This window comes from Etheostoma cragini, chromosome 17, assembly GCF_013103735.1.
Source record: "Etheostoma cragini isolate CJK2018 chromosome 17, CSU_Ecrag_1.0, whole genome shotgun sequence".
Lineage (NCBI taxonomy): Eukaryota > Metazoa > Chordata > Actinopteri > Perciformes > Percidae > Etheostoma > Etheostoma cragini.
Genome location: NC_048423.1, coordinates 3,317,352 through 3,335,334, shown reverse-complemented (window position 1 = coordinate 3,335,334; position 17,983 = coordinate 3,317,352). Strand labels below are relative to the sequence as shown.

Below are 17,983 nucleotides of genomic sequence, written 5' to 3'. Positions count from 1 at the left end.
GTGTGTGTGTGTGTGTGTGTGTCGGAAGTGTAACGTTCACAATCTCAGTAGGTGAGCTGTTGATCTGAGTTCTCTGAGTTTCCCTCGGCCATCTGTGACACACACACACATTTTGCTTATAATGCTGACAAGTCATTGTTTAGTACCCTGTCACCAAACAGGTAGTTGCAATCATATGACGATCCTTGTGTGTGTGCGCAGCCTCCTTCTTGCAGTTTTTTGAAGAATGGAACATATCAAATACAATAAAAGTAAATTTGTGTGTGTGTGTGTGTGTGTGTGTGTGTGTGTGTGTGTGTGTGTGTGTGTGTGTGTGTGTGTGTGTGTGTGTGTGTGTGTGTGTGTGTGTGTGTGTGTGTGTGTGTGTGTGTGCAGCTGTCCCATCGTCCAGGCCAGAGAGTCCGGCTCTCACACAGGCTGTCCAGAACGCTCTGGTTTCTTGCCAGAGCACTGACGTAGCTAGCAAGCTTCCATTTCTTTTCTTTTCCTTTCATGATGCTGTGTTTATTGTTACTTTCAAGTTCCTGCTGCTTAAGTTGAAGTGAGGACAAACACTGTGTTACAGTTTCTGTCCCGTACTGCTAATTAGAAGGTTCATGATTTTTCATATCGCCAATGGATTCATCAAACATGTTGTGGGAGCTGTAATAATACATGGGAACATTTTCATGGCCCACATTAAGACCCTGCAACACCAAGCCTCATTGAAATACCACAGCAAACATAAAGCCTGCTGCTGACCAGTTTTAATGCCCCCTCCCCTTTCCACATATGATGTATCTTTCATGATAATGCACTTTGTCCGTGTTACAAGATAGCAACAAAAACATGAAAGGAGCTTTGGGTTCAGTCCCCAGTGTACAGCCAGCACAGACCTTCAGCCTCAGATTCAACATGATGAATGTGCAACCTATGGTTGGGCGATATATTAATATTTCCACCTGGCTGCCAACAACCGGCTACTGCCGATATATTTGTGCAGGTGTATGCACGGCCGCAACAAGCCCATATTTTCAGATCCACATGTAAAATTTACAACACGGTGTTGAATCCATTGGGCCCTAAAGAATGTGTTCTGTGGGTACCTATGATGGCTTGAGATTGAAGAATCGTGCAACCACCTCTAACTGCCTGCTGTACTGAATTGGCCAAGTAGAGCATACTAATAAATTGTGTCTCCATTTTAACACCTACTGATGAATTGTCCTGTTTTTTTTCTCTGTTTCTCCTTGTTTTATATGCCAAATTATAATATTTTTTTATTTTTTTATTTTTTATTATAACTTCAACCGGACTAACGGACAGATGGAGCCCTCGGGCTACAATGTTGTATTTTTTCTTGTACTGCTATACATGTTCATTAAGGGGCATTGTCCTGAAATAATAAATGAAATAAAACAAAAAATGTAAACCAATCATCCAAAACAATAATCGATAAAAAAAAAAAATATATATATATTTTTTTTTGAATCAATATTCGTTCCAGGTAACGTGCAGTTGTAGTGCTAGTATGGATAGGACGATAACAAAATTTGGCATTAACAAATAGAAGAAAGAATAGAAAACTAACTTACTAACGAACCAACTGAGCAACTGTAGTAAGAAATGTCTTTTTCTGTGATTAAGGAATCAGTAATAAACTCGAACGCCATATTTCCATCAGTTTCTACTAATCTTCCATTTTAGGTTTGACTGGGTCTTGTTGCACACTCTTCTTCTACAGTGCTTTAATGGAGACCGACTGGGGAACTAGCACCACCAACTCTATGACAGTAGTTGAGTAGTTGTATTACATTATAAATTAGCAAATTTCTTATACCAACTTTTAGGAAATTCATACCAGATGTTTACTACATTTGGATGGAAACCTGAGTTTAGGCAAACATCCAGTCAGACATATCATTCAAGCTTAAAATTCTGAGAATACACAACTAATTAAGTCTGTGAATTAGTGATCTACAAGCTCATTATTTGTTCTGGAAGATAAATCAGGCCTTCGCTAACCGTGAGTTAAATTTAAAGATCACGCTTTGTAGAGACCTGATTAAACGTTCAGCTGTAAGGTCAGAGGAATTCATCAATTCATGCACAATATTTTGTTACCTATTGGGCTGATGAAGCACAAAACATGCACATTTGATAGATTTTTCTCCATACTAGTAACAACTAAGTCTATTATGCTAAATGTTAAGGGAGTATCAGCAGTCATCTGCTATACGTTGATGGAAAAACATGGTTAAACTAAGTAGAAATAATCAAAACTATGGGCCACATTATAAACCTGTGGTTTTCTTAAATTAACCAGAAGAATACTGTGTTTCTATGACAAAGAAAGTTAAGGGTGTCAGTATTAGAACTATTCCTCAATTAGGATTTACTTTATTTTTTTCGCATTGATGCTAAAGAGTTGGTTAAGTTTGAAATGTTGCAGCTGGTGACCGGGACGTTGGTAATGTACTCTTTTAATGAACAAATAGAAAAGACAAGATGCTATCCAGCCTCAGATCCATTAATTTGGGTTAAGTGAGTGAATGTTTCTAAGGTAGAGCAAGGAGAAGATGAAACACATACACACACAAAACACACACACACACACACACACACACAGCAGGGAAGGGATGTATGTGAATTATTAAAGTTGCCAATTAGACCAGCTGACATTTAGATCAAAAACACCATGACATTGGCCTTTAGCGAGCTCTTTCTTTCTCTCATTCTCTCTCTCACACACACACAAACAGACACACATACACACATACACGTGTGCACACACACGTGCACACACAAATGCTCATTTCTGCAGCCTCACAAAGGTCACCAAAGGTAGCAGTGCTCCCTAATAAATGAATTACCACCAAGGAAGGGTCAAGCCAAGTGGACAGAGAACAGTGGGGGACACGGGCAGAATGGTCAGTTATGTTTTAGATTTGACACAGGCTAATTGGCAAAAGGAGGAGTGGTCTACTTGCTTGTTTAAACGCACTGTAGCTAGTTGTGGTTGAGAACAGCCCAGTCTTGATATGTTCTTTTGATTTAAATTCTTTTTCTGAATACTTTTGCTCACATGAAGTAAAAAATATATGTATGCTCAAGAAAACGACAAGTGTAACTGGATCTAGAACGGCTGCAGTCAAGTGATATTAAAATGTACAACAATGAGCGTAGCCTGTGAGTTTAAAATGATGTACACTGCCTTGAGAAAGTTTACACACCCATGCTAGAGTTGATTAAAAAGAGGAATAAAAAAACCTCTTTTGGAAATTGATCTTTAATGCCTTAATTAAAAAAAACTGTGATAAGTACTGTATACACCCCTGTGTTAAATTCCCACAGAAGCAGGCACATTTTTATTTTTAAAGGCCAGTTATTTCATGAATCAGGATACTATGCAACCTGATAAAGTTCCCTTGGCCTTAAGAATTAAACTAGCCCCATATCATCCCATACCCTTCACCACACCTAGAGATTGGCATGGTTTAATTTCAGTTAACTTAATAGCCGGTTTGATTTGCATTGAGAGAAGATTTTATGGACAGTAGTCGATGCCTATCTCTATGTATGGTGAAGGGTATCTGATGATGTGGGGCTATTTTAACCTGACAACTTCACAAACTCTTGCACTAATGTGAAGCACCAAAATTGGTTGTTTTTATCATTATAATCTTAAGAGGGGATGAGATTAAATTTATTGTTGAGCCCCTTCTGAAAAGGGTTTAAAATCACCAAGCAGTTTTTCTACGCAGTATGTCCTATGCAGACACTTTTGGGGCCCCTGTGCTTCAGTATCTTACGCTGAGGGCCACTGACCAAGCGTCAGTATGTGACATGTTAGAAGTAGTAACGGCTTGTTCATTTGAGTCTCGGCAAGAAAGCAAACAGATGTTAAACTTTTCCCTTTAAACAGGATTTTGTGTCTGAATACATGAACGAAACCATTATTCCAGTACTTACCGTGGCGGTGAGTCGGGGTACAGGTTGTTGACCTGTGACAGAGTCTCTCTGTATGAATCAAAGTCTAAACCAGGAGGAAAGTCTTCTAAACAGGTAGATCTCAGTTCTCCTACTGAACCTCCATAGGAAAAACCATCCAGACCTGCAGAGACAGACGTTAAGCTGAAGCCACATTTCAACGGAGAATTAATATTTTGGTGGTGGTGGTAGTAGTAGTACTAGTAGTAGTAGTAGTAGTAGTAGTAGTTTATTTTGAACATGAAAATAAAAAAATAAAAAATAAAACAGATAAGTAAGGTCATGTAATTCTCAGCACAATCTTCCAAAATGATTCAAATAAAAAAATCCCCTGTATAAAAAGGAGTAGGAAGAAGTTCATAAACAAACTTATCAGGTCCTACCCCCTTTCTCTAGTTTTATCCTTTTAGTAAATACATCTAGTAGCAGTGCAACAACTGATCTGATGGATGCAATTTTTGCAAACGTTTGCACATCTTCAAATTCAACAAGATTCAACAGACAATAAATGGATTAGGTCATTAGTTGTTGTTGTTTTTCTGGCAGTATTTATAGTTTAATATTTGCTGTCTGTCTTAAAATATATATAAAAACCTACTGAAATATATGGCTAAATATATATATATATATATATATATATATATATATATATATATATATATATATATATATATATATATATATATATATATAGGTGTGTATATAGGTGTGTAGGGAATTTCAGACTAACATGACCAAGAAAAATGTGTAGGGGAATTATTATTTAAGTTATTTGAAGCCCCCACACAAGAAAGATCCTAAAAAATGGGCCTTACATTTCTTAACCTAACAGATCATTTTGCAAATTACTTCATTTTGTGATTCATTTATAGACTTCATAAAGTGTGTTACTATATCCCCTACCACCTTAGACACCTCAATGATCCATCGCGGTCAGTTGGTCAGAAATTTAAAAGTTTCAGATGCAGACTGACCGTAACTAGCTCGGAGGTGTGGGTTTCGGAGTCGACTGTCTTTGCGCAGGCTGCCAACGATGATGGTGATGCAGGAGAGGAAGAGGACCAGACCTATAACAATCCCCGCCACCACCAGCGGAGACACCAGGAGAGACGCCTCCCCTCCCGACTCCCTCTCACTCCGGCAGTCTGGGTACTCCCCATGGCTCTGGTTGGAGCTCACTGCTGGGAGGGAGAAGGAGGTCAGGATTAGACGAGGTTAGTTAGTAGGTTAGAGTGTGTGTTTGTTTGTTTCTGTGTTTGTGAACATTGATGTTCCTAAGTCAAAGTTCTAAGGGCATTTTCACATTTCTCCTTAAATTTACCATTTTAAGGTATGTGCATAAAACAGATCCCCATGTGTTTAACATCAAAATATTCAGAACTAATTCAGCTTTCCGTTAAGTGACTGCCAAATCTGTCCCAGAGCGTCACAAGGAGCAAGGTTACGTCCCCTTTCTCTGCTTTGCCCACCCAAAGAAAGAGAGAGACATCACGGCTTTCAAATGAGCTTTCCACCCTCACCCCCCACCCTCTTCCTCCTCAATAGCTACAGACACAGAAATAGCACTTCCTGAGGAAAGCTCATTGTGGGACTGGCTTTATTGCCTGTAATTCTGCACTAAGCCTGAATTTCGGGAAAGGGACTTTTAGATACAGTATTAGGGGACCACTAAGGTCTATATAAAAGCATCCAAGAAGCACCATGTCATGGGACCTTTAATGCCCTGGCATTTGTGGAGGGCATGAAGTGACTCCATAGATAAATCAATACAAATCAAACACATTAATAAACAAATGAACCATCCATCTGTCTGTCTGTCTGTCTGGCCTTATGACAGTAGTACAGCAAAGGTTGCGTTACATAACTGTTGTCATGCCCTGTACAATCCGTACCCCCTCCGCCTTTTCTCTACTTCTTCTTCTCTTTGCACGTCTTCCTTGCTCTCTTTCCCTAAGGACTTATTCCATTTCAGTGTGTGACAGATAATTAGAGCTAGAGTGAATACACACACACACACACACACACACACACACACACACACACACACACAGAGTCATCACCATAAGCATTAGATTACAGAACGATCCTGTTCCTCTCCATTTCTGTTTAATGTCTCATCCGTCTGTTTTCTCTGCCTGCCTCTCCTCTCCCTGTGTGTGTGTCTACTTCCTTATCCGTGTGACTGCCAATCACTCTGGAGCCGTCTGTCTTTATTCACGTCACAGCTGTTTCCCATGCTGTTTTTACAGAAATGCCCTCTACTGTATAAGTCTATTGTTTGTGACACAAACCTGATGTTTACTCATCACTATGAAGAATCAGAAGGTGCATCATTTAAGTGGAAAAAAGTTAGTTGTCACCCAGTCGTCTTTGTCCCTCCCTTCAGCCCCATCCTCACTGCCCCAGCAGCCTCCATGTTCTCCATTCATCCGACAGCTGCCTTACATTCACCTGCTCACCTGTTGTTACTTTCCTCTCATCCCTGCAGTATAATCGGCCCATTTTCACTCTTCCTGCCAGATTGTCAATTCTACAACAAAAATTCCACAACAAAAATTCCACAACAAAAATTCCACAACAAAAATTCTACAAAATTCTACATTTAATTTGTATTTATATTGGTTTCTTTATTGCATGTATGTATCATGTATGTGCGACTTGTTTTCCTAAAATGTTCAATGCATCCACTGCATTCAAGTATTGTGTGAATGGATTTGCAGTCAGAACTAAAATTAAGAACTTAAAAAAACTTTTAAAAAGTTTTTTACTACGAACAGAACGGGTTCTTGGTGCTGCATTACATTAAAACAGGAAATAAATGATCAAAATCTGCCTTTAATTTTCAATAATGTACTTAATGTAACACAGTTGAACTAATTATTGGATCTATTGATCTGTCTTGATAACTAAGACACTATAGATCCAGTTTGACCATAATTTTCTTGGCGAATTCAAGTCTCTTTATTGTCATTGGATAAAACAACAAGACAGTGAAGCATCTACCTGATTCTCGTAGTGCAAAACATAATAAGAAGAATAAAACAAAGTTGCTAAGCACTTTTAAAAAGATGGTTAGCATTTACACAATGAATTGGATTGCTAAAACACACACGGGTATCAAGAAATTCTCTCTAAATTCCAGCCTTTTTTTAAATTCACCAACTTAAATACGGGGGGAGGCAACAACAGTGTGACAAAACCAAAGTCCTTTTGGCCACTGACTAACCCAAAGGGGGACTGCGTCCTTTAAGTTTGAAGACATTTCTCTCTTTTTGTCTATCACTGCACTGAATATAAAGCAGGAGAAACAATCAAATCATACCCAATATTATTTTCATTTCAGTCTTTCAGTTCTTCTCTATTGCTCAATTCTGGTTTCTTTTCCCCCGAGAACGTCTGCGTCTGTAATTCTGTTGTCTACAGTAAATTGGTTTCACACAGATTCCCGAGAAGAGGAAAATGTTCTCTCACCCCAAACGATTCCCAGCAGACCTCTCTCCTCTCTCAGTAACGTCTCCTCTCTCACACACTTCTTTGTCTCCTCTTACTCGCTCTCCTAACATGATTTGTCTTCATTTTGCTTCTCATGTCTTCCTCATGAACCCCACACATTTTTTTCCTGTCCTCTCCAAAGAGAACTCAGAAGGAAATCCATAATAACACAGATTCAGATTCACATAGACCTCACTCCCTTTGTCACACTAAGACACACACACACACACACACGCAACAAACACACACGCAACAGACAAACTCATAATAATTTTGGTAGCTTTGCTAATCAGGCTCTAGGGATGCCGATGTCAGTCAGTCCACCACTTCGGTCCAGACTGAAATACTTTATCAGATTCTTACCAGATGATCACAAAATGTTGCAAGTCTTTCATGTTCCCCAGAGGATGAATTCTATTGACATTGAGGGACCTATGACTTTTCTTATAGTGCAACCATGAGGATCACATTTGTTGTTTTTAAATAAAGTATTTTGGAAACTGCAAACTTCTATAAGGAGATATTAGCCAGTCACATTTCAAGCATGATTCAACCTAATGCTACTTTCTATTTTCTTACGGCTACTCACTTCTTCTTAGTGTGGCTGTATGACCTCACTGTCCTATAAGGCCACCAGCAAAACTGGCCAGCAAATATATTTTGTCCCCTCCACTTCTGTGTGATTTAAGACAGAGGAGGAGAGACAAAATGAGTGGAGGGATGGTAGAGAGAAGAGGCACACACAATGATTTGGAGATAGAAAGAGAGAGGGAGAGAAATGGTGATAGTGTTATATTTCAAAACCCTGAGGGAACAGGACCCAGCTGCAGAGAGAAAGAGAAGAGAAATTGTGTGTGTGTGTGTGTGTGTGTGTGTGTGTGTGTGTGTGTCTGTGTGTGTGTCTGTGTTTGTGTGTGTGTGTGTGTGTGTGTACTATGAGTCTCTGAGCGTAAAAAGAATTAACCCTACATGCCCCATGAAATAAATCTGTGTAAATAAACAGAGAAGCATGTTAACAAGAAACCTATGATTCTTAATCCAACATTAGACATCCAACATTAGAACATTGTATAAATCTTTTGTGGACTATAGTGTAGCAAGTCGTCGATGTCGGTATTATGTAACAAAGGTAACCAAGGTTTTCTATTGACAGAGTAGAACAGGACCTACAGTATAAAGCTGGGAGGGGCGTTGGAAATCATTGACATACAATATGGCCTGTGACATTATACTCATGATCCTCAATGGATTTTTTGGTTTATAGCTTGCCACCATCTTGGAGAGTGTATTTGATGAGCTAATTCAATTTCAATTCAATTTCATTTATAGTATCAAATCACAACAAGAGATATCTCAAGACACTACAGATAGAGTAGGTCTAGACAACACTCCAGAATCCACAAGGACCCAACAGTTCCAGTAGTTTCCTACAGAGCAAGCAAGTGCGACAGTGGCGAGGAAAAACTTCCTTTTAGGCAGAAACCTTGGTCAGACCCAGGCTTTTGCACATTGTCTTTGCTCAAAAGCACAGCAGCTCAGGGCTTGTGCTTGCAGGTCTTCTGTATGAGAAACACACAATGACGTCTACACCATTTGGCTACTGCTGTGTGTAGGGGAGTATATGGTATATGTTCATACATATAATGAAACAGCAAGAGCAGTAACTCACTTTGACAGCTTGTCACTAATGCTTACAATTCAACACACACCCACCTCCCAAACTGTATATTCAAGTTTGACACAGAAAGCCACTTCATAATCCCGATGTTGACACCTGCCCTGAGCTGAGCTTCTGGGGCTGATTTACTGCCATTAAACGTGCATGAGGTTAAAGTTGTTTTCATTGTTTTGCGTTTGTATTTTCACAGTAACAAGTTGTTTTCTACTGGCTGAGAGCATAACAGTTGCAATTTGACTTTATCCCCAAGATAATGAAAGCAGACTTACAGTGTGCCATGAGGTGATTGCAGCTGCCAAGGTCATGACGTTACCTCCCGAACCTTCGCTGTCAAGCATTATAGTAGTTTATATATAAGATCATCTCTCAATGCAAATTAAACCAGCTATTAGGCTAACTGAAATAACACAAAGCCAATCTCTGTGTGGTGAAGGGTATGTGATGATGGGGGGTTATTTTAATTCCAAAGGCCAAGGGAACTTTATCAGGATGCATAGTATCCTGATTCATGAAATAACTGGCCTTTAAAAGTTAAAATGTGCCTGCCTCTATGGGAATTTAACATATGGGGGGTGTATACTTATGCCCCCTGTATTTTAAGGAAGAACATTTATTTATTTACAATACTTTATTCGTTTACAAAGAAAATTGGTGTCCTTAAATGGTTGGATTTTCCTTCTTTTTTTTTTAATTAAGGCATTTATATAAATTTCCAAAAGATATTTTTTTAATCCTCTTTTTTTATCAACTTTAGCATGGGTGTGTGAACTTATGCAAGTCACTATATAGTACAGTTCTTTGACAAATCAATGAAAAATAATCAGTCATATCAATTATAAGTCTGATGTTCAGCCTCTGGAGGCAACGGCCAATATTTTGTGGGTTACGGTGAAGCCGTTGGATATCTGGACAAAGACTTCCTCTTCCTCCCGTGCATAGGTCATTGTTTAAAAGTCCGAGTTGATATATTTTGTAGGTGCTTTGGGTCCAGACAACCATCCATCCAACGCCATCTGCTTCGGTTGGCGGGGGCAGTAACTCCAGCAGGAGCCGAGCCACTTGAACCAGCTCTGACTGGGAGTACCGAGGTGTTCCCAGGCCAGAGATATGATCTGTCACATGTGACTGAGCTTCTCCCACTAACTCTAAGAGAGACGCCAATAACTCTCCTGAGAAAACCCATTTTGGCCGGAGGTGAAAAGAGTAACGGAAATGAACCGGTAGAATGTTTGTCCCCACCACATTTTGACTAATATCTATAAACGGATTTCTGCATATGAATGCAGATAAAAAACTTTTAAAAAGAAGCTAAATAGGTGTTTGGTGATGGCTAATGGGTTCTGAGATTGGATTTCTGCGGCTCTACATCCTTGACGTTCGACTTCTGGGATTGCTCCGTTGCCGATGGAAATTCCGCTGGATTTTGCTCACACATGACTAAAACAACATTTGAACATACATGTTCCACCAAAACAAGACCCTTCTTGAGGCTATTTTGAAGAGGTGCCGTGGGTCCCTAGAGCGCTTAGCACCGCCTTAGCTTTCCTTTTTGAGGAATGTATGTTTTGGCATAAAAAGTTACATCTGGTAGTTGTCCTGCAATATGAAATCAAGAGAGACAAACGAATAGGGGAAGACAAAGCTATTTAAGAGGTGTGTGGGTGTGTGTGTGTGTCCATGCAGATTGGAGAGTCACTAGCAGTCATTTATTTTTGGGTGTCATAAGCTATAAAGGTTAAGAGCCTGTGATATTGACTGCTGCTGCGTACGCTGCTACACTTTGTACATTAGCTGCATACATTATACAGAAGCATCAAGCAACCACTCAGATTCAATCTGACATCTTGTCATTCTGAGTTACAACCGCCTTCTCTTCAATATGAAACATACTATAGCACTGGCTGACTTCTACAACCACGGACATTGATGTAGAAAGAGTTCCTCCGAGCAGGACGCTCAATAAAGCACGACAAACAATCTTAACTTTAGCAACAGCAGCATCAACGTTGATTTTTAGTGGGGGATAAAATGAAATAACAGGGTTTCCACAGGGTCTTAAAAAGTCTAACAAAAGGTCTACAATTTCAAAATGAGCCAAGCTATTATCATTAATCCACCCAACTATCATCTGCCCTGTCCTCTTTCAGTCATCCTCCCTCAATCAGTTTTACTTTTTTTCTTTTAACACTTCATCCTTCCATCTCCGTATTCCTTTACACAGCGCTTCAGTAGTCATGGAAAATTCAACCCAACAAACCACTACAGACTTTTCTCTTTTGATAGTTGACAGCTGAACTGCAAGCCTCCCACACACATATACACACACACACACAAACACACATATTTACTGTACGTATATACATAAAATTTACATACACACACACACACACATTCCTTCTGGACTTCCTCTAGCTTCTTCTTTAAGGTCAGGACACTCTTCAGTCTCTGTTTGTACACTGGCCTAGTCATTAAGAATGATCTGCATAGTAGAAATGAAAACAATACAAACTGTTAGCTATATGTGTTAAAAAAAAAGAAAGAAAAATTAGACTTGACTGTAGAACTAAAAACATTGGCGCCATATTTAAATTCCAATTCATGGCAACTTTAGTTTGTATTTACATATTAGGCTGAATTGGGTCTTTATTAGGATATAATGTCTAAACCAAACCTTCAAACTACAACTAGTTGTTGTTACAATTGGGGACTGCCTCATGGACCTATTGTCCATTTAGCAGTGAGTAAGATTTGTATACTATTTTGTAATTATTGCCAACATTAAGGTCGCCTTGGATATTTTTCTTTTTGTTTATTTACTACCCAACTGTATACAGTAACATGCTGTGGATCCTGATTTTACAGAAAGCCAAAACTATAACCTAAACCCACAATCATGCTATAAAAACAATAGAGATGTCAACATGTTGTCAATGTGTTTACTGTATGCAAATTATGGTGCAAAACAAATATTTATATGCAAAAGATAAGAAGTTGCTCATTGAATGTCTCTGTTAAAGTAAGTTGTTTTAAAGTGGACCAAATCTAGTGGACCACTAATTACCTCAATGAAAACATTTATCACATTTGACACTAAAGGCTAATCAAGCCGGTTGCACATAACAATCTGTACCGATGCAGGCCAGGGATGCTCATTAGGATGCATTAACATCATTGCAAATGTCTGACCACACAGCTGGTGTTCTAAGACAATCAGCCAAAGTGATATTGAAAACATCTCCGCCACAGCATGCAGTCATTTCTCAAAATGTTTATTTTTGATTTTTTTAAAGACAAGATGTCTTCAGAATCAGATCAGCTTTATTTGCCAGTTATGAGAACACATACGAAGAACTTTTCCTCTGGAACATTGTTGCTCACAATGCACTTACACATACGAATCAACCAAACAATATACTCACACACTAATTTATACATAATCTAAACTGAAGCAATGTAGAGACAATGAGTGCATTGAAGAGAGCAATACAAATTATTTAAATGTGGAGCATTGTGCAAAGGATGCTGGCATAAATAGTATTATGTTATTTCATTACAATATGAACAGTGTGAACAGTTCTAGAATAAGGATTGAGAATGATGAATATATAATAAGTGAGATATGAGAATGCATATGATGAGTAAATAGTAAATAATAAATAATAAGGGAGACATGAGAATGATGAATAAATACTAAATAAGTGGAATAATACGTTATTGCACAGAATTGAACCTGACAATGTGGGTAAGATGTCTGCTGTTCTTTAGAGTGATGGCTTGTGGGTAGAAACTGTTCTTGACTCTCTTGGTTTTGGTGTACAGTGCTCTGTAGCGCCCACCAGAGAGGAGAAGCTGGCACAGGTTGTGTCTGGGGTGAGATGGGTCTGCTGTGATGTTTTCTGCCCGTTTCCTGACTCTGGGAGAGTATTAGTCATGAACGGAGGGCCGGTCTGCACCTGGTAGTGCAATGTTTCATTTCTAGACTCTTTATCTTGTGGTGGACCCTGAGGGCCCCGAGCATTGTTACTGCAACAAAACAATTTTACACTGAGGGACTTCTTAAAAGATATTTGGTGTCTTGGAATTTTTTTTATATTATATTATATATATATATATATATATATATAAAGACATTTGACTATGCTATGGTAACACTATAGATTCTTACTGGTGCATTAATTTTAAGATTTAAATATGTGGTATATGTTTAATTGTTGCTCCACGATACAGTTAAAGAAGCTGAATCATTACCTTTCTTTACCATAACACTTTGTTTTACGTTATATTCCTGATCAGCACCTTTTTCTTTGTTTCTCTCTTCTTGGCACCTGACAGTTGGTGTCCTTTCAACATCTTACCATTTGATTTCTGTACCTTTTGTTGTCCTTCAGGACTGTCTACTCGCACCACATAGGAACTAATGGTGATAGAGGGATTCCTTACAGCTGGTGTACTGTATGTCTGAAGTTTCCTATTTTGTGTGAATATGTTGGAATCAAGGCCCAGGCTCAGTGGCTGGTTGGCCTGTAGGACTGGTTGGCTGGTTTGTTTAGTCTGTCATGAGGCCAAGAACTTTTGTATACCACACATTGTTTGTTTTTTTGCTATTTGCAATAGGCTGGACAGAAGGCTATGAATAAAAAAAAATGCTGTGAGGAGCGGATTTATCTCTGCATTCAAGTATAGAAAGTTGGCAGCGAGCGTCTTTACATGCGCCAAATGTTCTTCATTGTTTGGTAGACTTGAGATGATTTAATGTGTGTACTACTGCAGCGCAGGACACTGCTGGTATTCTGAAGAATTAAAAAAACCTCAGATTGCAACTGAACTGGGCCCAAGCTGGATTTGCATCAGCCAAAACAGGCGCTAATTAACCTCTCAGCGGGCGTTTTTTTTCTCCCATTACAATATCACACTTAGACATTAGAACTAAAATAATAGGACGTAGTTTGGATTACTTATTGGTGGTTGTAAGAGACAATGTGAGCTTCCGGGAGAAGAGTTTTTTCAATTTGTGTTTTGTTTTTTCAGGTTTTTTTCTTAACTCTTAACTAAAAATATAAATAGTGGGTCTTGTCTTGCTCACCCTTACTATTTTGCTTGGAATAATACTATCTGCTGAATGTTTAAGTTGTCAATAATGATCAAATGATGGCTCAATGAGAACAAACAATTAAATTCATGAATGTTCTTCCAGTAATGTTTGTTTATGAGAATAAAGTCCTCAATACTTTAATGTTTTTTAAAGTGTGTGTTCAGCAGCAGCAGCGGCAGCCTCCAGTATCTGAGTACCCCTCAGGATGCCAGTGATATTCCACTGCCTGCGGAAACATTGTTGTCCCTCCTTTTCTGTCACATGAGCTGTTCTAACACTAAAAATATCCCTTTCAGAAAGTCTCTTGTAAAACCATGATGGTTTCAATTGAATATGCAGGGATAAGGAGGAGGGAACTACTGCACACTCATGGTTTGAATGATGAATGATGAAGAGAAAATTAGAGTTTTCCTAAATACCACCATTTTGCAAAGTTGTACTGATTATAACATTAGTTAAAATGTTTTACACCAAAGCTGGAGTTTTAGAAGGTTTTCAGGTAAAATATGCAAGGCATTTACTGTATGTTTGCAACAGATGTAGTTGTCTCACTTGTGCTAGAAAAGCTACAACCTTCCTACAGCCTGGTCTAAGGACAACAGGGGGCTGAAAGTGGACCTGACTCTGTCAAACGCACATCCTCCTGTCTTACTCATCCTCTGTCTTTCACTGATGTCTTGCTATTCCCCTTCCTCTACTCTCTCTGATCCTTCCTGTTGTTGTATTGAACCGATGCCAGGAGGGCTTTCATGTTTGGAGATGGGAGGATATTGCCCATTAAACCTTCATGTCGCATTACCACTGGAGCAAACAAACTAGGAGGAGAAAAAGACGAGGACCCAAACGCACAGTAAAAACCCTCACACCAATGGTGGTTGAAATATTCTCCTCCGCTTTTAAGAGTAAGCCAGGCTGAAAATCAGTAATCAGTGATGTTTCTGGTTCCTGGAGTACACCTGTACTCGTTCCGAGAACGTAACCCTGTTTGTGTCATTCCCCCACCGTTAGCGACACGATTCATGACCGACTCTTTTGGCTCACCTACTGTTACAAATGTGCTAAGCTAACCGGGCTTGTTAGCCTAGCTGGTAGTCTGGCTAGTCCACACAGTATCTAGGATGGGAGAGAAATCTGCTCTGATTTATTGGTATTTCTATAAAAAACAATCACAATCGTCTTGGGCGGTGCTAAGCTCCTGACAGAGCCACTAGCCTTGTTTTGGTGGCACATGTGTACATTCAAAAGTTGTTTTAGTTGTGCAACAGAAAGCTAAGATTGGACAGATAGTCTAGCTAGCTGTCTGGATTTACCCTGCAGAGATCTGAGGAGCAATTAACAACAGTCCTCAGAAACCCACTGGAGTTTTAAATTCCAACAGAAGGAAAGGGAAAAGAGTGTGATCTCTTCATCATCACCTCTGACTCTGCACAGTTGAACGTTTAGAAGATGACAACTACCTATGGAACCGCTCCGTAGCATAATTGGATCCTTTCTGTTGGAGTCCTTGCTGGGCCAGCCCCTGCTTCGCCTTGATATTTTATTCACCCCTGCCCACTACTGCTGTGACTCAGTGATAGAGCAGTCACCTGCCACTCGGAAAGTTGGTGGTTTGATCCCTGGCCCTGCAGTCCCATCTCGAGACACTGAACCCTGAGTTACCCCCGATGCTGCGTGTAAATTTGTGTGAAGAGCAGGTGATACCTTGTACAGCAGCCTCGGCCACAGTGTGGTGAATGTATGGGAATGTGTGAATGGTTGCTGTACTATGTGAAAGTACTATGTAGTTAAGACTAGAAAAGTGCTATATAACAATAGTCCATTTACATTTCTTGAAATCACTAATATCATAACATTATTGTTGGAGTCTCTTGTTAGAGTCCATAGCTGATAGTGGGTGTGTGCTCATAAATGACTCGTTACTTGGCTGGGTGCACGCTGAACGAGAGTCTGAAGGAGTCTGGAGTCTGGAGTAGCGGCTCTCGGAAGTTAAACCGGCTCTTATGATAAATTGCACATGAATGGAACTTACTTTGTCTTGTGCATCGAGTTAACTTATTCCTACTTTTTTGCATTGCAAATAACCACCAGATCTGTCTTTGCTCAGTTCAGGTCTGGTATACTTCCTCTCCATATTAGAACAGGACGTTTGTCGGGCACTTTTGAGGAAGACAGACTGTTATTTATGTGATCGATGACATGGATTTATCACAGCATGTGAGCAAGTAGGAATTAAACGAGTTCCATTTTAACCTCTCTTGTAGGTGCTAAGTATTGTGCAAACATTGGATATTTCTCCATATTTGTCCTGTCATGTCAGAAAACATAAAAAAATACATGCAATTACATGCCTGAATGACAATAAGCCATGACATGAAAAAGCAGCTATGTTATGTATTCCATGTATGAAAATGGCTCTATAGACTGCTCTGTAATTCCTGCCTTTAACACCATTTAAGTTTGTGATTGATTTTAGGGTGTAATTAAATATCTGTGGAAGAAGACAGTATTCATTTAAAGGGAATGGACTATTAAGTATGTATTAGTGTGTAGTCTATCATTTACTGTAGACTGGCCAGCAGAGCCGGTGGTGGCTATATACTGGATGTGTCCAGCAACATCACAAAGGAGTCATAGCAGCAATGATATTGCAAAGCACAATGTAAAATCAGGGGCCTCTAGCAAGGTAAACCTAAGACATATTTACAAGACCTCGCAATTGGTTGTTTCCACATTGGTTCCTTTAGCCTCAGACTCCATGCTGTTTCAAGGTTGACAACTCATCAAGATGAGGGACAGATGCTGTGGTATGAACTGAGTGACAATGGAGAAGGCGAGACCAGCCACACACTTTGCTGACTCCCGGAATCAAAGTTGCATACAGTATATTGACAGCAATTACATACAAATGTTTTATAATTTATATATATATATATATATATATATATATATATATATATATATATATATATATATATATATATATACACAATATTCTATTATGAATAGCAGGTATTTACTGATATTCATAATAGAATACTTGTTTTCCCATTTATTTAATACACTGAGTAAACAATTTAATTCAAAGGTTTTTTAAACCCGCCCTAGATTGTAAATGAACATCTGTAGGTGTAAATAAACAGTTGTCACAGTCAGTGAATAAATAAAGAATATTCAGTGTCCTCCTCTGAGCTGTTAGGATGTTTAGTATGAATAGTATACTGGCCTCCATCCACAATGTAGTTGTCAACATTATCAGCTAGCTGTGATGTCCTGTGTGGTTAAGGCGTTGGATTTGATCCAGGTGTTAAACACATCTCACAGACGTTGTAATGTAGGGAAAATTACACTGTACTTGCGTCACACTGTGCAAAGAAAAGGGGAAAAGTTAGGGTGGTATTTCGGACGTCATTGTTCGACTGTGGCTCAGGGGGTAGAGCGGTCGTCTACCAATCAGAAACACATTTATGGTGGCCGAGGCCATATGGAGGCCACTATAAATGTGTTTGGTGTTGGAGTGGTCGACTAGAAAATAATACCACTGTAAGTGGACTGCATTCATGTAACAGTCAATATTGCAGTGGTGTTCTAAGGTACAATGGTGCATACATTCCTAATGTGACACACATTCACACTACGCATCGGAGTGTGAATGTGTGTGAGTGTTTATCTGATGAGCAGGTGGCACCTTGTTGGGCAGCCTCGGCCACAGTGTATGAATGTGTGTGAGTGGTGAATGTTTCCTGTATGATGTA

The 17,983-nt window shown here is 39.3% G+C and overlaps 1 protein-coding gene across 4 annotated transcripts in view; it reads right to left on the bottom strand.

Annotated features, from left to right (window-relative positions):
• Window positions 1–17,983, bottom strand: part of bean1 (brain expressed, associated with NEDD4, 1) — a 40,246-nt gene that overhangs the window by 6,038 nt on the left and 16,225 nt on the right. For 2 of the 4 annotated variants that reach the window (XM_034897872.1, XM_034897873.1), the window contains exons 3-4: window positions 4,944–5,150; window positions 3,952–4,093 (exon numbers count right to left, since the gene is read on the bottom strand). In XM_034897872.1, coding sequence (XP_034753763.1) covers window positions 3,952–4,093; window positions 4,944–5,150 — 349 coding nt within the window. The remainder of the gene's footprint in view (window positions 1–3,951; window positions 4,094–4,943; window positions 5,151–17,983) is intronic. The other 2 variants (XM_034897874.1, XM_034897875.1) reach the window with 1 other exon arrangement.